Raw genomic sequence first — 20,309 nt, 5'->3', positions numbered from 1 at the left:
CACGTTGCGCAATTTCCGGTTTCCACTTTTTGTCCATCTCTCTATTATGCGTGAGGGTTCGTTGTCTATATTCTTCTCTTGGCTCTAGGGGCCACAAATATGCTTCCAGATCTGCTTTGTCCTTTTTTTTTTTTTTTTTTTTTGTGGTACGCGGGCCTCTCACTGTTGTGGCCTCTCCCGTCGTGGAGCACAGGCTCCCTGTGCTCTGGACGCGCAAGCTCAGCGGCCATGGCTCACGGGCCCAGCCGCTCCGCGGCATGTGGGATCTTCCCGGACCGGGGCACGAACCCACGTCCCCTGCATCGGCAGGCGGACTCCCAACCACTGCGCCACCAGGGAAGCCCTGTCCTTTTTTTTAAACAGCTAGGGTGCCAGCAGGAAACAACTGGTACCCTCAAATCGGGGGTTTGAGGACAGTTTAATAAGAGGACTACTTACCGAGGTGCGAAGAAACCAACAAGGGAAGGGGCGGTGCCCAGGGCTGGCAGGGCTGGGAGCCATTGCCACCCCTAGGCCTTAAGGGGCTAGGAGAGGCAGGGCTGGGTGGAGAAAGTCCATCCAAGGCAACCCTGCTGCCTCCAGGCTTCTGCTGGTGCCTCCTGTTGGCAAAACCCAGAGCCTGTAGAAGAGAGCCCGGTAGCTGGAGAACCCAGGCTGGCCGGCTGGAGAACCAGCTGCGGCAGTGATGGGGGTCTGGAGGGAGAAGTGTAAACACCAGGACAAGCGCCAACTTTTTTCACAGCATCTTTGGTTACAGAGAATATTTTTAAATTTTTCCATAGGGTGATATTTCCTTTATGTCTATTTATCTTTTTTAAATAGGAAAATCTCCCCTATCCTTAGAACCTAAAGATATTCTTTTTTTTTTGCGGTACGCGGGCCTCTCACTGTTGTGGCCTCTCCCATTGCGGAGCACAGGCTCCGAACGCACAGGCTCAGCGGCCATGGCTCACGGGCCCAGCCACTCCGCGGCACGCGGGATCCTTGCAGATCGGGGCACGAACCCGTGTCCCCTGCATCGGCAGGCGGACTCTCAACCACTGTGCCACCAGGGAAGCCCTAAAGATATTCTTAAAAAAATAAAACAACCCTGTATGTATCTATACAAAAAATATATATTTAAAAATTGTGGTAAAATACACATAACATAAAATTTACCATTTTAAACCATTTTCGAGTGTGTAATTCAGTGGCATTAAGTTCCATCCCATTGATGTGCAAGCATCCCCACCATTCACCCTCAGAACTCTTTTCATCTCGCACAACTAAAACTGTGCTTGTTAAAATACAATTTCTATTCCTCCCCTCCCTCAGCCCCTGACACCCACCATTTAAATTTCCGTCCCTACGAATCTGACTCCTTTAGGGACCTCATATGAGTGGAATCATAAATGTTTGTCCTTTTGTCACTGACTTATTTCACTCAGCAGAATGACCTCAAGGTTCATCCAGGTTGTGCCCTGTGTCAGAATGTCCTTCCTTCTTAAGGCTGAGTAACATTCCATTTTAGTGTAGATCACGTCTTGTTTATCCATTCCTCCATCCACGGACACTTGGGTTGTCTCCACCTTTTGGCTACCGTGAATAATGCTGCTGTGAACGTGGGTGTATAAATATCTCTTTAACAGTCTGCTTTCAATTCTTTTGAATGTGTACCCAGAAGTGGAATTGCTGGATCAAATGATAATTTTACATTTAATTTTTTGGGGACGTGCCATACTGTTTCCCACAGTGGCTGCACCATTTTACATTTCCACCAGCAGAGCACAAGGATTCCAATTTCAGTACACCCTTACCAATACTTGTTACTTTCTTCTTTTTTAAAAATAGTAGCCATGCTAATGGGGGCGAGGTGGTAGCTCATTACGACAGAGGCACATTCTTCCAAAAGTTGTAACTGTTTGATTTCCATACTCCGATCTATAGCCCACTGGCAACTTATTTTCCTGTAGGTGTGGGACAGGGATACGGTGTAGTTTCCTCCCCACTGGTCATGGGTGGGGCACTGACTGCCGACACCCCTGCCTCGTGTGCGGTGTCCCCCCAGGGGCACCAGCCTCTCTCTGGGCTCTGCGGTCCTTATCCATCCTGGGCCACTGCCTTACTTTTTTGTTATCACCTGCAAGCTGCTCTATTCCCTTACCCTGGCGGTGCCAGGATCTTTTTCCAAAGACAGCAGCCCCGAGCCCGGGAGCTGGACAGAGGCTTGTCCCACAGCCCAACTGCTCACCGCATAGCACTTTCCTGCCTCTCCCCAGGGCCTTCAGGCTAAAGCGTCAGTGCCCCGAAGGACCTTCCAGCCCCACTTTGACCCCTGCCTGCCCCTTGCTGGCCTCATGGGCTTTACTGCTGCTGCCCAAACCTGCCCGAGTGTTCTTGCTGCCAACGCTCCGCACGTGTCATTCTTTGCATCCCCGAGGCCCTGGGCTCCCACCTGAGTTCCCAGTCCTTCACGGTACACCTTCTCTGGGCGGCCCTGCTCGTCCTCCTGCCTTGGGTTTCCCACCTCCCGGGCTTTCTCCGTTGTTGGTTTCTGTTTCTCCAACTAGCCTGATTGCTCTGTGAGCCTGGGACCGGGCCTGTCCTGTGCCTCATGCAGGCCTGGTGGGTGTTGGGGGCACACTGAGGGTCTGGAGAGTGGAGGTACGTGGCGCGTCCTCACACACCTGCACTGCATCTCTGGCTGAATGGCGGGGCTGTGCCTTTTCCTGGCCTTTGCACGCATTCCGCCCTCTGCCTCACACCTCCCCCTACCCGCCCCGGCTCTGCCTCAAGCCTTGGCCTCCCTGGGCCAGCAGGGTCCTGGCACGCTGTGATGGCGAGCATCCACCTGCCATCTTCGCGGCGCCCGGCCCGGGGCGAGCAAACACCCAGTAGGGGTTGTCCCCCTGGACAGCGGGAAGAGCCAGGGACATGGCTTTGGAGGCCAGCAGCGTGTATCCCAGGGATGTTACCTAACATCGCCCAGCTCCACTCTCCTGCCCGGTGAACTGGGAGCAGCCATAACCCGGTCTACTGTGCCGATCTCAGAAATCAACCCTACTCCTGGCACCTCCGGCTGGTGTGTCTGTGTGAGTGTGGGGGGGTGTGTGCAGGCCTGGGCCGGGTGTGATGAGACGGCTGGCCCAGGTGGTCTGACCGCAGGGGTCGGATTCCCAAGTGTGCCTCCTGGGCAGCCGTACAGGCCGCCCCTTGCTTAAAGGACCCCATGCTGGATTCAGCGCTCTGTGGTCACCGGCTTGAAATTCTTTTTTATAAATTGAAGTATAGGTGATTTACAATGTTGTGTTAGTTTCTGGTATACAGCAAAGGGATTCTGTCATATATGTATAACTGAATATATATATGTATATACGTATATACATATATTCAGATTCTTTCATTACAGGATATTGAATATAGTTACCTGATCTATACAGTAGGTCCTTGTTGTTTAGCTATTTTATATATAGTAGTGAGTCTCTGTTAATCCCAAACTCCTAATTTATCCCTCTCCCACTTCCCCTTTGGTAACCATAAGTCTGTTTTCTATGCCTGTGGGTCTGTTTCTGTTTTGTAAATAAGTGATACCTACAATAAGGCATCACCTCACACAGGTCAGAATGGCCATCATCAACAAGTCTACAAATAACAAATGCTGGAAAGGGTGTGGAGAGAAGGGAACCCTCCTGCACTGTTGGTGGGAATGTAAATTGCTGCAGCCGTTATGGAGAACAGTACGGAGGTTCCTTAAAAATCTAAAAATAGAGCTACCATAACATCCAGCAATCCCACTCCTGGGCATGCATGCAGAAAAGATGAAAACTCTAATTCAAAAAGGTACATGCGCCCCACTCTTCATAGCAGCACTATTTACGATAGCCAAGACATGGAAGCAACCTAAGTGTCCATCAACAGAGAATGGATAAAGATGTGGAATAGTACAATGGAATATTACTCAGCCATAAAAAATGAATGAAATAATGCCATTTGCAGCCACGCAGATGGACCTGGAGATTATCCTACTAAGCGAAGTAAGACAGAAAAAGACAAATACCATATGACGTCACTTATATGTGGAATCTTAAAAATGACGCAAATTGAAATTCTTAATACTTTTTGTCTTTGCACTGTGTTTTGTAAGTGAAGTTGGATGGGACACAGGAGCACGCATGGAGCAGAGGTGATAGCGCCTCCCGGTTCCCTGCCGCCAAGTGCCCGTGTGGCATTCGTGATGCGGTGAGCAGAGGATGCCAGGAGCCCTGCAACAGCAGGGTGCTAAGCAGGGCTCAGAGTGAGTCAGAGGTGTGTAGGTGTGTTTGGAAGCAGTCGATCACTTCCCCTGAACATGATGGCACGGAGGAGGGGGGCAGTCGGGCAGCCCATAGCTCCTTCCCCTTCCATCCTGTCTTCCTCAGCAACAGAGTGCCCTTAAAACGTGCGCCATGAAGGGAGATGGAAGCAGCTGAGTCAGGTTTGCACAGTATTTCCACTGTGCTGGTGAGGATGAAATACAGGGGCAGGTATGAGCTACAAAATACAAAGCGTGTAATTTCAGCGATTCCACGCTAGGGACTAAATGCTCTCCTACTTGCGTTTAAAACTGGAAAGATGAATGGCAAAATTCGTGCTAATAATCTGAGATGGTCAACGTTATGAGTCAACTTGACTGGGCTGTGGGGTGTCCAGTCATTTGGCCAAACATGGTTATGCGTGAGTCTGTGGGGTGTTTCTGGATGAGGTTAACATTGGAATCTGAGGAGACTAAGGAAAGCAGATTGCTCTCTCAGTGTGGGTGGGCCTCGTCCAATCAGTTGAGGGCCTGACCAGGATAAAAGGGAGGGAGGGAGAATTCGCTCTTTCTGCCTGACTGTCTTGGGGCTGGGACATCAGTCTTCTTCTGCCTTCAGACTCAGACTCAGACTGGGACTTATTCCATCAGCTCTCCTGGGTCTTGGGCCTTCGGACTTGGACTAGAACTTATGTGAACGGCCCTCCGGGCCTCTGGGTTGCCCATGGCAAATCTTGGACTTGTCAGCCTCCATAATCACATGAGCCAATTCCTTATCGTAAATCTCTCTCCCTCTCTCTCCCGTTGGCTCTGTTTCTCTGGAGAACCCAGCCTAATACACCATCCAAAATGCGAATTTTTCTTTATTGATAATGATGTTAAGTAACAAATAAACACCACAAGTTGAGGTACCAGGAAAGAAAGGAAAGGAAAATGTGTTATATTTTGTACTTTTACTGGCCCCTTGCCCCCTGCTTTTTGTACAAGGGGCTCTGCATTTTCCTTTTGCACTGGGCCCTGCAAATGACATAACTGGCTGAACTGATGGCCCTTTCTTCCTTGGCTCCAGGTCGCCAGGTACAGTCCCTGGGGAGCCTGGGGCCCTCTCTCTGGCCACAGAGGCCCAGCTGCCTCTGGAAGATGGAGCCCAAGATCTTAGAGACCACGGCTTTACCTTTCCCACCTCTGGTCCTTTGAGCTCTGAGGCTGGCCCTGCCTGGGCCTGAGAGATTGCATTATTGTCACCTCCCCCCCTTAGGACTGTCACATTTAGAAAAAAAACAAGGCAGGGTGTCCAGTTAAATTTGCATTTCAGATAAACAATGAATAATTTTGTTTTAGTAAAAGTATATTTATGCAATATTTGGGATATACCTATACTAAAAAAATTTTTGTTGTTTATCTGAAATGCAAATTTAACTGATGTCCCGTACTTTGTTTAGCAGCCTTATCCCCTTCCTCCCTTTCCAATGTCTCTTATCTCAGCGCCACCCCACCCCACGCCCACCTCCCACCCCTGGGTCTGGTCCAGAGCTCCCCATCTCCAGCCAGAACCTCTCTCTGCCCTGACATCTGGGTTTCTACTTGCTACAGCCATTGTTTTTTCTGTTTTTAGTCTTATTTTTCTGTCATAAGAGCAATACACGTTCACTACAGAAAAATCACAGGCTACAGACAAGCAACAAGAAGAAAGTAAGAAAACACTCATAATCCCGCCCACACAGAGACAGCTACTGTGAATTCCTTGGGATAGATTTTTCCAGAGCTGCATGTGTGTGTTTCTTTGCAGATATTAAAAACTAGCACGCACACTCACTGCCCAAATCAGACCCACTGTCCTATGAGCTGCGTTTTCATGTAACCACAGAGGGAGCAAACGGTCTGCATGGGGGAGACTCAAGGTCCTTGATCATTTAGCCACTGTGAGAGGTACTCTGTGTAGCCTGATGTTAAACCCCGGACGCTAGGGGCAGAGAGGCCTGTGGTCAAAGCTGCTTTCTAGTCCATGATCTTGTATTTCACTTTGTAGGGCTGCTGTCACAGAGTCCCACAGACTGCGTGACTTAAACGACAGGAACTTATGCTCACAATTCTGGAGGCTGTGAGTCTGAGATCAAGGTGTCAGCAGAGTTGGCTTCTCCTGAGGGCTCTCTCCTTGGCTCGTAGACGGCCGTCTTCTCCCTGTGTCCTCACACGGTCATCCCTCTGTGTGTGTCTGTGTCTTAAGCTCTTCTTTTAAGGACACCAGTCAGATTGGATTAGGGCCCACCCCAATGCTCTCATACTAACTTATTACCTCTTTAAAGATCCTGTCTCCAAATAAGGTCACATCCTGAGGGGCTAGGGGTTAGGACTTCGACATATGACTTTTGGGGGTGGACACAATTCAGCCCATAACCCCTTGGCCCAGCTCACTCCAACCACGCCAAGTCTCAGTTTCTTCATCCTTGAAATGGGGCTAATGATCGTACTCATCTAAGAGGGATGTGAGGATGACCAAATCCAATGATTCTGATAAAGCACTCTGCCCAGTGCCTGGCCCCTAGATCAAACACTCAGATGTCACTTCCTACTATGGCACGTGTGGGTCGTCCCACAGGTGGAAATGTTACTTCTCTGCAGATGGATGTCCGGATACTCTAAATAGGAGGCCACGGACCTCTTGGTTACCTAACTAGCCCTTTACCCAGCTGTTTATTTCCTTCAGGTATTGTTTTCTGAACACAACTTGCACTTTTACGTCTCCGTGGCTTTGCACTGGCAGCGCCCTCTGCCAAGGATGCCCTTCCTTCGCCGTCTGCCTGGAGGAGGCACTTGTGTCTTCAAGGGGCAAATAAGACCTTCTCTAGGAACTCCTTTCACGCCCCTCTCCCCGCTTCAGGCTAAACCGTGTGCTAAGCTGACGTGGACCTTGAAAATACTAATGATGATGCTGTTGCTGGTAACGATAAGAACGACGGCTGTCTCACCCCCTCCTGCCCATTGCTCTGAGCATCCCTTGAGGGCAGAGATGAGTTCCTTCTGGGGGTGGGGGGCACTCAGACATCTAAATGGTGCCCGGCACAAGTTATCCTGCAGGCACAGACCTGCTGAGACTAGATGTATGGATGGGCAGAGGATGCCGGGATAGGGAACGGCATGAAAAGTGTGTGGGGCCGGTGTGGGTGATCGTCAAACACTCTGCGGCGTGATCCTGACGCCAGAATGACGGAAGCGAGATCTGAGGATGTGCTTGGATAGGGTTGTCAATCGGTGAGGTAGAGTCTGGAAGGAAACACACAAAACAGTTCACAGGGGCCGTCTGGAGACGGAAAGACTGGGGACAGTTGGTGGTGGCTTTCGAACATTCCCAAACATCTTTAGTCCCTCGGGGGAAATACATTTCACATCAGCCACATTGCTTGTGTGTGTGCACGGGCACACGCATACACGCACAGTTAAAACAGTTTCAGGAAACCATAGTTACCTTAGTGACATGTACCTTGGTGTTTACATGCTATTGATTCCATTTCAGTTCTCCAAAATGCTTGACTTGATCTGAGAAGTTGTTTTTGACCCACCGCTGGGACTTGACATGCAGTTTGAAAACCCCCGATCTAAGCAAGCCTTGCACTTTCTGCTCTATGTTCTTCTGTATTTAAAATTTAATATTGAAAATGCATTTATGTCGTATCTTCATGTTTTTCACTTAAAAATAAGGGAGAGAGAGAGAGCGCACCGGGAAAATACAAAACAATAAAATCAAATAGATTTTCTAGAAGGCAGTTTAGCAAAATGTGGCAAAACAGGCATCTTATAGATGTGCATGTGTCTAGCAGTTTCACTTTAAGGAATGTGCTAGCGGGGTGAAAGTGTGTAGAGCCATGGGCACAGTTTGAAGAATGTTTACAACAATGAAGCATCCCTCCCACCTGGGGCGCCCATGGAGCCACCTCTGGCCCTCTGGCCCAAGACGTGGCCTGGCGTCATTCAATACTTATTTACAGACAGGGAAAGAGGGGAGGGGTGCACGGAAAGAGGGGTGCCAGGGAGTCAAAAGTTAATGCCAGCCTGTAAAAGGATAATCCCGTTCTTGAATGCGAGAGGCAAGTGAGAAAGTGCACACACCAGGAGGTTACCTTAGGTTGATTTTATTTTCTTGGGACTTTTCTGTGTTGTCGGCAATGAGCGTGCATTCTTTTTGTAAGAAGGGGAGGTTTTAAAGGGGGAAAAGGAAAGGAGAGAAAGAAACAAGAAAAGGAGGGAAAAGGAAGAGCGAGAAGGCGACGGACTGATGAAGGGGAGGAAGGGAGACAGAGGCCGGAGAAGAGAAAGAAGAGAGGGGTGGCCGGGGCGCCCCTGGAGCGGTGAGCGCACCGGGCCGCGCAGGCTGCGGCAGGAGCCGCAGGTCCCGGCGCCGAGCGCTCCGAGTTTCGGTCCGGGAAGCCCGAAGAGGCTCAGGGGGCGCAGCCTCCACGGGGAGGGCAGGGCGCTCAGCGCGTCCAACTAGACCCCCAAGTGGAGGACCGGGTCGAGGAGCTGCCCGAGCACGCAGTGGGAACCCCGCGGCGGCGCCCCGCCGTCCCGGGCTTCCCTCCGCTTCCTCCCGGCCACCAAGCGCCCCCCCCACCCCCACCGCCGGGCGGCGCGCGCAAGAGCTCTGGGCGGGTCCTCCCCGGCGCCCGGCCGCTTCCCCGCCGCTTGCTCAGTATTCTTCTTGGGGGTTTTGGGGTGAGAAGCAGCGTGCGGGAGGAGGGGGATGGGAGGAGACGCAGAAATACCATCTGTGCCAATTTTTTCTTAAAAGTAATTTTTTTCAATTTAAATACTTTTAAAGCAAAAAAAAAAAAAAATTCCCCAGCTCAGGGTGTCAGTTCCAAAAAGTTTCACGGAGGAGCGGCATGGGGGCCGGGCGGGATATTGGAGGCGGCGTTGGTGGAGCAGGGGCCTTTCTCCTCCACTCATCCCCGCAGACCCCCACTACCCCACGCCCCAGCTTCAAGCGCGAGCGCTCACACCCAGGCGCTCACCGACACCGCCCCCCGCCCCTTCCCGGGACTGGGATGGTCCTGGGTTCTCTGGCTGGGGAGGTTCGGCTGCTCGCCTACCCCGACTCCCGGTCCACGGACTCCCTCCTCAGCGCTCCTTTCTCTGTCTCCCCCGACCCACTTTTCTGCTCAAGGGGTCAATAGCAGAGGGAGGGGGGCCGAGCTAATCTCGCTCTCCCGGAGTCTTCCTCACCTGGGGAGCAACAGGGGAGATAGTGAGAGCGGGGACTGCGACAGAGCGCCTGGCCTGGGCAGCGGGCGGGGGTCTATGCCCAAAGCCACGACCCTCTCCTCTCCCAGCCCCGGTCCCGGCCACCACCATCCCTCTCTTTCTGGTCTCCCTCAGCTCAGCCACCACGCTCTCCTCAGCTTCCCAGACCCGAGCGCGTTGGGGGTGGTGACGAGGTTTGGCTTGAACTTGGGGAAGCGGCGGAGGGGCAAGAGGAGGGTGTGTCCTGGGCAGGGGGCGCACTCGGCGCCACCCCCGCCCCGCAGTAGGAGCTGCTGCTAGAGCGATGGCGCTGCAGGCCCGCTCTCCCTCCCCCGTCGCCCCTCCCTCCATCACCTTGCGCTATTCTAGTAGCGCCTCCCGGGGACCCCAGCAGCCAGGCGGAGATTGGGGGGTGGGGGAGACAATCTTGTAGGTTCGAGAAGGGCGCGAGGGAGTTGGGAGGTGCTAGAAGGGGGTTAGGGAGGATCCAGGTGCGCAGGACCTACCGGGTCCAAAGTCCCCCGGCCCTCCCCCACACCGTCCCCTCCCCCCATCGACTGTCGCTGGGGGAAGTTAGATGGGAGGCTGCAGGGTCAGCTGTAACTGCGTGCGTGTGTGTGCGCGCGCGCGGTGGCAAGTGCGGGCCCCGCTGCCTCTCCCGCCTCCTTCCAGGACCCAGCCGGGCTCGACTTCTTAGCTCTCCTCGCGACCTCACGTTCCCCACCGCGGTTGCGTGCGTGCCTGTGCGCCTCCCGGGCACCGCCACGGACCCCTTTCCTTCTTCCTTCCCCTCCAGCGCCCCCGCTAGCGTAGGCTCCTTCTCTCCACCCTTCCCCCCAGGGTCACTATGGGGGCGCGAGGGAAAGGAGAGATTTGTGTTTAATTACTACCGCTATTCAGAGGGAAGAAAAAATAAAGGGACCAAAGGCAACCCGAAAGCAATTTACTTCAAGCCTTTATTATTGTAGTGTAAAAAGAAGTTTATATACAGGGAATATTTCCAGTAAAACACTCACTAAATGGCCTTCGGATCAGGGCCCCCCCGTCTTCTGGCCCCGCAGTCGGCAACTTTGCCTGGGAGACCCCTCGTTCGGGGTTCCCAGGCTCTCCCCCCCAGACTCCACCACTCAAACCCCGTGCGCCAGGAGCCCCAGCCCCTTCCTTCTCCCTGGGGCGCTGCGAACCTCGCCAATGCCTCCCAAGCCGTTTTCCTCTGTCCCGAAGCAGTTCCCCAACCTCCCTCTCCCACCCCGTCGACGCGGTTTCCACATGGAAACCCAGAGCACTTTCCCCTCTCGTTTTAGGCGCTACTGCGAGCCTCCTGCAATTCAGAACCAGCTCGTGGTCAAGACCAGTTAGAGACAGTTCGTCATCAGCAGCGGGGCTCGTGAGCACCGAAAATAAAGGGAGGGGAAATAACCCTGCCCACCCCTGCCCACCCCAAACCTCCTCCCCCAACTCGGGGACAAGAAATAGACACAAAAGCAGCAGGGCATCCCTTCCCCGTGCGCGACAGGTGTGGGTGCCAGGCAACTAAGGCGAGCGGCTCGCGCTGCTGGAACCCAGCTGCGCTCAGGGCGCGCGGGCGCAGCCAGTCTCTTCGCGCGGGGCCACTGCGCCTGGCTAAAGGCACACTGGCTATTCTCTTCTGAGGAGGGCGTGTGAGATCTCGTGGCAGGGGCCTCTGCGAGGACAAGTCCAGGGGCACACAGGCAAGGGTGGCGCTGCCTCCGCACTCAGAAGGGGATTTAGAGCGAGCCAGGCAAGTACAGGCAAGGGCAGTCACAAAGGCAGAGTCTGGGGGGGGGAGGGGGGCGGGGCGGAGGAGAGTCTTCAGGTGGCTTGGCTGAGAGCGCAGACTCAGCCTCAGATCCATGGCTCAGCACAGCTGTGTCACTGGGCCCTCACCAAGCCTGCCTTTGTTTGGGTGCGTTTGCACGTGGGCTTCGAAGGCTCGAAGGCATGGCCCGCCAAGTTCAGTCAATTGTCCATTGGCTGTTTACACTCGACGGGTCTGAGGGCCATGCAGCTTTTCATCGTAGCACTCCAGCCAGGTGCGCAGCTCGGAGACCTGGTAGCCGTCAGGGCCACGGCCGCCCTGGTACATAATGGTGCCACTCTGGATGACATAGAGGCGCTCGAAGTAGGCGCCGTAGGCGGAGCTGCTAGAGTTGGCCATGGTGTCGAGGACGAGAGAGCATTCGGGAGCACCTTGCTGCAGTACCCGCGCTGCGCTGACCCGGTCCTCCAGGCTGCGGTGCTGCGGGATGCTGTAGGGAGAGTCCGTGGTGACCCAGCCGTCCGAGGGGTGCGCTTCCTCAATGTAGATGATGAGGAAGTCGACGTCGCGCTGATACTTGGTGACCAGGCGCTGGAAGGCGCTCATACGCGCCATGAACGGTGGTCAGGTGCAGCTGCCGAAATTGAGCACCAGCGGGCGGTTTCCTCGGGCGTAGTCGAGGATGTGCTGGTTCTGGAAGCCGTCGGGCAGGACCACCTCGGAGTTGGGCGCCGGACCGCCTTCGTGTGCCTGCTTGAAGAAATCCAACTTCTGGCCGTGCCACACTGCCCTCAGCGACGCCAGGGTGCACAGGCGGTTGTCGTCGGACACGCAGATAGGCGGGTCGTCGGGGGGCATCTCCTCGCCATCGCTGTTGAGCTCCACTTCAGTTTGGGGCTGACCCCGGCGTCGGCGGCCCAGTAAATGCTTGCGGATGCACAGGAAGTCGAGCAGCCAGAGCATGAAGGCCGTGCCGAGGAAGCGCGGGAAGAGCACGAGGCACGAGGCGGTCTGGGCGCAGAGCCTCAGGGAGTGAAGCAGCAGGGAGCGGAGCATGGTGGCGGCGCCCCCCAGAGCCCCCTGGGACCCTCTACCTTCCCCCACCACCAAACGCGGGGTGGCTTGGCGAGGCATCTGGGCTTGGGCTCTGCGGGGAGCTCAATTTATAGCCGAGGCTTCAATTGGCGGGAGACTCCACCTCCGGTCCGGGCCCGCCCCCTTGCAACTGGAGCCCGGAGGGATCGCCCGGCGGCGCGGCCAGTGCCTTAGGAATCGCGGGCCGAGCGCTGGCACCCGCGGCCGGAGGGCGGGGCGGCCCGGCCGGGGGCCGGCGGGGGCGGGGCCGGGCCCCGAAGCCCGCTCGCGGGGGCGGGTAACCCGGACCTCAGCGGGCGCCCGGGACGGGCAGCTGAAGCTGGGACCCGGTCCGCGGCGGAGGTCCTCCGGCGAGCGCGAGCGCCGCGCCGTCCCGGTCCCGGCGGCCCAGCTCCGGCCCGCGCCCCCCTCGCCGCGCACCTGAGCCGAGCTCCCCGGCGGCCGCCGCGCTGCGCCGGAGCTCCGGTTCGCTTCCCGCGCGCCGCCGCCAACGCCGCCCCCGCCGCTGCTGCTCGTGCGGGGCCGCTGCCCAGGTGCCGCGGGAGGCCGGGTCCGCGGCCGCCGCTTCGCCGGCCCTGGCTCCCGCCCCGCCAGGGACGCGGGCCCGCGAGGAGGCAACTTTGGGCCCCCGCCGCCTGCCGCGTTCGCCCGCGGGTGCCGCTCGCCTCCCGGAGCCCGCCCGCCTCCCGCGCGCGCTCACACTCGCGCCTCGCACACGGCCGCCCCCCGCATCGCCCCGCCACGCACACCGCGCTCTGCGACCCCCGCAGCCGCCCGAGGCCGCCGAGCGCCGCCCCGGCTGCGCCCGCCCCGTCCCATCGCGCCCCGGCTCGGCGCCGCAGTTCTCGGGTCAGCGGCCTCCGGGGCCCGGCGGGGAGGTGCGGAGGGCAGGGCCGGCGGGCCCGTTACCGCCCGGCGCCGGAGACGCAGAGGGCCGGGGAAGGCAGCACCGTCCCTGCGCCCCAGCTGAGCCGGGAGCGCTCCGGGCGCGGGATGCGGCGGGCGCGGGGCGCTGGGCGGCGGGCGCGGGGCGGCGGCGGCCCCGGGCGGCTCTCCCACTAGGGGTAGCTGTTGCCTGAACGCCGGAGCGCTCCCCTCTTGCCGCTCGCCTCGCCCGGCGCAAACCCGGCCGCCGGGCGCACCCGTCCCGTGCGTCCCCGGACGTTGCTCTCTGCCCCGGGAACGTCGAGACTGGAGCGCCCGCGCTGAGCCACCTTCGCTGACCCGGAGCGCTGCGGCTCGACTCACCGCGGAGGCGCCGGGACGCGGGAAGTGCGTACTCTCAACGGGGAATGTGTGTGGAGGCTTTTAGGGTGCGGGGCAACTCCCCAACTCCGTGGGGCCGGGGTCGGCCCTGCCGCCGTGTCCGAGATCTGCTGATGACTCGCTGCGCGCGGCGCGGGGTCGGCGACTTGGGGCGGCGGGGCGGGGAGTACCTTGACCTGGGGTCCCCGAAGCCGGGAGCCAGGCCCGCCGAGCCTCGGCCCGCCTTGCCCCCCGGGGCGAGGCCTGGACTCGGTCGCGAGCGATTTGGACCCCTGGGGAGTCGAGCCTCCCGGGACGCCCTCGCGGTCGCGGGGACTCGCCTGGGGCGGCGGTGGCTGAGCCCGAGTCCGGCGCCACTGCCGCCTGCGTCCCGTGCGCCACCCGCCCCGGGGACCGGCCGCCTAACTTCTTCCCGGGACGGAGACAGCGCTCGCGCCCCGGGCGGAGGTGGGAGCTCGCTGGGCCGTATCCGGCGAGGGCACCGCTCTCGGCGGCGGCGGCGGCGAGGACACAAGTCCGGAGGAGTCAACCTCGGGGCAAGGAGCCCCCAACCTAGGACTCACCGGGCCCCAGCGGGCGCGGGGGGAGATGCCCATCTTGGGCAGAGGTCCTCTCCTCCGGTTTTCGCGGCCTTGGCGGGACCCTCTGACCCGCGAGCTCCCACCTGGGATCGTGGCTCCAGCAGGTCAAGACCCGAGTGGAAGGAACGCCGGGGCGTGAAGGTAGACCCTTTGCTCTTTCTTCCAGCCAGGCGATTTCTCTGCTGCCTGGGGTGGCGGCGTAGGGGGCTGCGCAGCCGGGGAACTTCCCACCCAGAGGAAAGGCAGCCTCCTCCCCGCTCTTCTCAGCGGCCCCGCACCGCCCCTCACCACCGTGGGTAAGGGGGGGTCTTCAGGTGGGTTAGGGAATTCTCCCCGATCCAAACCTGGCTGGGGGGGTGGCGTCCCCCCTGCCTGCTCCCCACCCCCGCAGGGCACCTCTGAGTTGGCAAATCGGTTCCTTGCCTTATTTTTTGCGGGGGAGGCGTGGGGGGGAATAGGGAGAGAAGTCTTCTGCTTGGCTGGTCTCTGAGAGGCGTTTTGGGGGCCCGAGGTTGCCCCTTCCCGGGCAGGGGCCGAGGAAGCCCCAACTTTCGTTGCACAGACCCTCCAGCCCTGCTTCCTTGATTTCTTCGGGGTGCCAGTCTCGGACCTGTGCCCTGCTCCTACCCACACAGGAACTGGGCTAGGGGCATGGGGCAGTCCCCCCTACCCCCTTTCCACATTTAGCCTCAGAAAATTAAAAAGCCACCATGGGCTGGGAGAGCCTTCGGAGCCGCCTGGGATGTAGCGGTGGTGGTGGTGCGTGGGGAAGACGTGGGCTGGTGCAGAGGCAAGACTGGTCCCTCTGGACCCTCTGCGGGCATCCAGCGAGACCACCAACCCACAAGCCCTCTGGCCCCAGGGAGGCTCAGGACAGCAGTGCTTTGCCCTCAGGGCCGTCAGCTGTTCCGGTGGATGTGCTTCTGTTCCTTGGGCTGGCAGGCTACACCTCACACCTTGGGATTCCAGGACATCGGACAAGGTGCTCAGACCATCTGGCTCCCACAGACGCTAGTGCAGGTGAGGACAGGCCCAAGGTCCAGGTGATACTGGCCTTTGGGACACAGACCCTGGTGTGGTGACTCACTCCAGTGCTCTGTGCCTCCGCCCCACTCCTCCCTCCCTCTGTCCTCCCAGGCAGCCCCTGCCCCCTTCCCCACCTCCCCGGGGCCCTTCCTACCAGCTGCCCATCCTGCCCTGACCTGTCCTGGCCCAAGGCCAAGTCCTACCTGGGACTCTGGGAGCACTGAGCCTCGGGCCCAGGGGGACCAGAGTTGGAGCTGGGGCTGTGCCCACGCCACTGGGCTGGGCAGGCTGGCCTCCTTCCTGCCTGCCCTCCAGCAGCTCCAGCAGGGGGCGGGCAGGGGAAAGAAAGGGAAAGACAAGTTGGACTGGGTCCATTTGGTGTCCAGGAGCAACTTGGACACGGGCTAGGGGGAGGGGCAGGCAGCTGGGGCCCTGGAACATCCGGGGCGGGGTGGGGAGGGCCTCCCCTCTTCCCAGACTGTACTTCGGGGGCTGGGTGCCCACACAGGGAAGGCTTGTCTCCGACCTTTCTGCCACACTGCCCCGTGTGGGGCTTGGTGGGTGGGAGTGCGGTGGGCACGGCCTCTGTCTCCCTATGGGTAGAGCAGCTCCCAGCGCCAGGGAGGTTGACGCTGAGACTTACCACGGGGCGGGTCCGGCCACCCTACAGAGGGCCTCCTGGAGCTTTAGGGAGGAGAAGGGGCAGCGCCGGCACACCTGCCGAAGAGGGTTGCAGAGTGACGGCTGTGTCCTGGCTGTGTCCTTGCCCAGCGTCATAGTGACCTGGCTTCTGGGCCCCAGCCCTCCTTGGCTACTGACGCTCTGTCTCCCCTGCCCCCTCCACTGGCCTCCGGATGCTCTGGGAGATCCCAGGCCCTGTCCTGCCTCTGAGCCTCCTCTCATGCTGTTGCCTCTACCCTCCTCCCTCCCCTGGCGACACCCATTTTTTCTCTTCCTCTGCCTTCACCTCCACCTGGGTCCAGCCTGCCCCGTCCCCACTGGGGGAGCTGAGCCCTCCCTCCTCGCCCTCCTGTGCCCTCTCCCTTGGTCACAGCCGCGTCCTCAGCCCGGGCATGTTTCACCACTAGTTTCTGTGTCGGCCGCTACTCAGGCCCTGCTGGGATTCTCTGCAGTGACTAACCGGCACCCAGCACCCCGGAGGAGCCCAGTAAACCTTTGTGAAATGAGTACCTGCGTGCAGTGTGGACTAATGGAAAACTTGTTTCGGGCGAACTTCAAGATATTTCATCGTGCCCTTTTGCACGCTGGCAGGCAGCTGTGAGCGAGGTAGGGCGTGTCTGCGACTCGGCAGAGTGAGGACGGGGGCCATGGGCAGGCAGTCCCCGGGACGAATCCACCCGTCCCCTGGCCGCTGGCCCATCGGTTTCCCTTCCTGGGATAAGCAGGACCTCCCACGGGTACCCGGGCCGTCCCCCAAATGTGGTGACCCTTTTCTTTTGCTTCAAGAGTGATTTCTTCTTTCCAAACCTCCCCTCTGACCCGACCTCTCTCCACTCCAGCTTGGCTCGGCTGAAGGGTGGACGCCCTGCAGGTGGGTTGGTGGCTGCGGCCTCAGCGGTCTGGGCTTAGAGGTGTCCTTGACACAGAGGGTCTCCATCCCTCTTCACGTGACACACCCCGGCCGGGCACCCTCCCGGGAGCTGACGGTGGGGCCCTGGGGCGGTTGGCAGCCTGGGACCCAGGGCCGGAGAGCTTGCTGGGGCCCCAGAGCTTGGATGGAGCAGGTCTGTTGGCAGCATCCCAGGACTGGGGGAGGCCCGGGGCTCCCGGTCGAAGAGAGGGGAAGGCCTGGAGGTGAGGCCCTGGCTGCCTGCTGGTGACCTGGCTGTGTCCTGTCCCTCCCTCTGGCCTCATCTACACTGCAAGGGGGTTGGATGACTGCTTTCCAATGCCTTCCTGTGCTCTTCCTCCACAATTCCAGAAGGTTCCAGAAGGTTCTAGGAAGTCCTCTGGGCCCTGCCCCTGCATGCCGCTCTGGGGCTGATGAGACCCCCACTTGAGGCCAGAAGGTGCCTGTGGCCTCAGGTCCTCAGTATCTGCTCCCAGCCCATCTTTCACCTGCCCCATTCCCGCCACAGCCCTGGGACCTCACATTGTGGCCCATCCCTAACTCTCAAACCCGGCCCGGCTCTGACTTGTTCTGCCCTGAGCTCAGACCCAACTGAGCACCCTCCACGCTGCCTAGTGTTCGGCCAGACCCTGCGGAGGCCGGGCCGACTCCTTGCCCAAGGGCCTGTGTGGGAGGCCGTGGCTGTGGGACCTGCCTGGGGCTAGAGGGGCGGTGGGAGGCTTGGCCACTCGTGTGACGGGCAGACCCTGCTCTGAGCCCTAAAGCTGGCTGGAGAGCCATCTTTGGGGTCAGTCTGTCCTGTCCATCTCTTACCCTCTCTGGAAAAAGGTGGGGTGCAACCAGCCAGCAGACGCCCCCCAAATCACTCTGCTTCTCCAGGTCTCAGTTTCCTCGACTGAGAGGTGAGCCTGACGTCGTGGCTGTGCTGTGTTCACGTTACTGACGCCGGGCAGGGCCTGCTGTGCACGTGCGTGCGTGCGTGTCTGTTTCCACCCGGCCTTGTTCTGAAGTGCACTTCAAGCCTCTTGCAGGAAGCCATGGAATAGCACGGGTGCCACAGGTGAGAAGAAAAAGTGCAAACGAGAGGAAGGACCCACCCCCACTGGGGACCCAGTGCAGCCTCAGCATCCCCCACTGGGCCATGGACCCATCACAGATTTTGCCTTGAACATCCTGGTGGTTAAACCCAATCGGCTATGACTCCCAACGTCCAGAAGACAAAAGTGACAGTCCAGCTGCCCGAAACGTGCGCCTGTGGGTGCGGCCGTGCCGGTCGGCATCCCAGCAATACAGCTTCTGAGGCGAGCCAGCCTGGGTCTCTGAATCCGGGGATCACCCTGGTGCAGACACCCCAGGGCTGTGTGCAAATAAAATGCCGTGAGGCTCGTGGCTGCCAGCGCGGAGGAGCTCAGAGCAGACAGGGACACTTGCCCGGCATTGCTGAGGGCTCAGAGACAGCCAGTAAAGCGGCGAGGGTAGCAGTGTGCTCTCCGGGGATGGCTCGCCACGGACCCGGCTGTCTTGTGGTGAGAGTGCCCTCCTGAACTGTTTTGGGGCCCCGCCCCCTGCCCCCAGTCCAAGCCCTGGTCCATGCCAGGCTCCCAGAGGGGTCTCGGGTGCACAGTGAGTTAGGCATGGTGTCTGCCCTCCAGGAGCCCCCCAGCCCAGCCAGGTCCCTGGGAGGGGTAGGTGTGCTCGTGGGAAAGGCCCCTTGTCTTCGACGAGACCTTCAGGAGCTGGTGGGAGACGCGAAGGCTCAGGGAAAGCAGGGTCTGTGTGGCTCTGTGTGTCACAGCAGCCTCTGTGTCACTCTACCATGGCCAAGGGGTGTGATCTTGGGCAAGTTGCCTGAACTCTCTGCCTCCATCTCATCATCTATGAAATGGGCAGATCATTCAACCCCACCTTTTAATGAGGTAGGAACTTTTATTACTCCCATTTCATAGATGAGAAAACTGAGGCTCAGAGAGGTGATTTACCTAGGAACACAGAGCTAACGTCTGAGTCCAAAACTCACACCCAGTGATTAACAGGAGATATCCAATCAGCGTACTCTGGGGACAGAAGGGGCCTCTACCCGAGGAGGGAGGGGAACTGGGCGGGGGGAGGCTGGGAGGAGGGGATATGTGGCCTCTGAGTTTGATGGGAGCCCTGGGGAAGAGGAGGTCAGCTGTGGTCTTTGAGGACACACTGAGTTGGAGGCGTCTGCAGGTCTCAGGAGAAGATTCCAGCACTGGGCGGGGGTGGGGGGTGTTGGGCAGAGGGTCGAGCCTCAGCATGGGCGTAATAAAGCTTTGCTTTTGGAATTTCACACTGTGTGGGGACAGGTGGTTGCTGACAAGCAGAGGGAACATGGCGGGAGGGATAAACTCCACGGTGCCTTCCCCTTGGTGGAGAAGCCAGTTAACCCCGCGCGGAGCGGGCCGAGTGCTGGGCTGCTGGCCCCGAGCCAGTGCAAACACTTCTCTGAGGATGGCGTTTCCAGGGCCTTTGGGCTGTGGCGGGGTGTGGATGTCCATCGGCCAAGGCCATCCCGTAAGGACCAGGCCTTTCCATCCGAGGGGTCGCTCTCAACCTTTGGAATCTCACAGACTTGATTCAAATCCCGACTCCGCCTCCTCTAGGCTGTGTGGCCTTGGGTGCGATCCTGACCCTCTCTGTGCTGTGGTTGCTCATCTCTGAAGGAGGGTGCTAGTACCCTCTGCTTGTGGGTTTGTGGAGAGCTCAGGAGGGCGTGGATGTGGTGTGCCTGGCACATGGCAGCTGTCTGTATATGGCTGCTTTTCCTTTGCCAGTGTCTGACGGATCGGATGGAAGGGGTTGGCGGCAGCTCAGCTCTGAAAGGGTGAAATTCACCGGCACTGGTGGTGTCACAGGGTTTCATGGGCTGTGAATGGGGGTGGTGGTGGTGGTGGCGGTGACCGTGCAGCCAGAGTGGACCAAGAAGACCCTGCCACCTCATCGTCCAGCTGCACAAGCTGGTCTCATCCTTCCGCAACTGCCCCTTCTCCTTACACCCTGAAGTACGGAGAGCTGTGCTTCCCCGTGTCCCCTCACTGACCTAGGGCTTCCCGAGGGCAGACTGGGACTGACTCAGCTGTCTGCCAGGCCAGCGCATGGTGGGCCCAGGAGAGCTTCTGGACTTGAACCCACTCCCAGGGTGACCTCGAGCTAAGCCCTCAGCCTCTCTAAGCTTCAGTTGCTTGAGGGGATGTGACGGCGTGTCTCAGAGCAGGCAGCATTCCTGCGATGCTGGGTAACAAATAACCACACGGCAGCGAGCACGGTTTCTCACATGCTGTGGGGTTCAGGGGCTCAGGGTGCCCTGATGATCTTGGCGGGCTCCCTGGTGTGCCTGGGTGTCGGCCGGTGTCAGCTGACCTAGGATGGCCCAGGCTGGGATGCTCTGCTCCACGGCTCCCTCGTCCTCCAGCAGGCTCACCCGGGCCCCATCCCATGGGG

At 58.8% G+C, this 20,309-nt stretch overlaps 2 protein-coding genes across 14 annotated transcripts; one reads left to right on the top strand and one right to left on the bottom strand.

Moving 5' to 3' along the window:
• Positions 1-10,445: 10,445 nt before the first annotated feature.
• Positions 10,446-12,437, bottom strand: DIO3 (iodothyronine deiodinase 3). Its single transcript, XM_032617879.1, has one exon. It carries the CDS (start codon positions 12,420-12,422, stop codon positions 11,508-11,510), a length of 915 nt encoding a protein of 304 aa, XP_032473770.1. The 5' UTR covers positions 12,423-12,437; the 3' UTR covers positions 10,446-11,507.
• A 744-nt stretch (positions 12,438-13,181) lies between these two features.
• Positions 13,182-19,158, top strand: LOC116749846 (translation initiation factor IF-2-like). Of its 13 annotated transcripts, none has more exons than XR_004348718.1 (5): positions 13,182-14,526; positions 15,111-15,250; positions 16,345-16,543; positions 16,724-16,808; positions 17,727-19,158. XR_004348718.1 is itself a non-coding variant. In XM_032624646.1 (5 exons), the coding sequence occupies exons 1-3, from the start codon at positions 13,676-13,678 to the stop codon at positions 16,536-16,538; spliced, it is 1,185 nt and encodes a 394-aa protein (XP_032480537.1). In that variant the 5' UTR covers positions 13,182-13,675; the 3' UTR covers positions 16,539-16,543; positions 16,777-16,808; positions 17,727-19,158. The 13 variants fall into 13 exon arrangements, 12 of the variants coding, with proteins under 12 accessions (XP_032480537.1, XP_032480538.1, XP_032480536.1 ...); XM_032624646.1 differs by having other exon boundaries at positions 16,777-16,808; XM_032624647.1 differs by lacking the exon at positions 16,724-16,808.
• The last annotated feature ends 1,151 nt before the right edge of the window (positions 19,159-20,309 follow it).

The sequence above is a fragment of the Phocoena sinus genome, chromosome 2 (genome assembly GCF_008692025.1).
Source record: "Phocoena sinus isolate mPhoSin1 chromosome 2, mPhoSin1.pri, whole genome shotgun sequence".
NCBI classification, from domain to species: Eukaryota; Metazoa; Chordata; class Mammalia; order Artiodactyla; family Phocoenidae; genus Phocoena; species Phocoena sinus.
The sequence above is the reverse complement of the archived record's forward strand: the minus strand, read 5'-3'. Positions and strand labels throughout refer to the sequence as shown.

Bases quoted from the DNA above. Each gene is read 5' to 3' on its own strand.
- LOC116749846 (XM_032624647.1), top strand. From the start codon at position 13,676: ATGTGTGTGGAGGCTTTTAGGGTGCGGGGCAACTCCCCAACTCCGTGG. The intron at 14,527-15,110 runs GTAAGGGGGGGT...TCAGGACAGCAG, and splicing joins ACCGCCCCTCACCACCGTGG to TGCTTTGCCCTCAGGGCCGT. The intron at 15,251-16,344 runs GTGAGGACAGGC...TTTCACCACTAG, and splicing joins TCCCACAGACGCTAGTGCAG to TTTCTGTGTCGGCCGCTACT.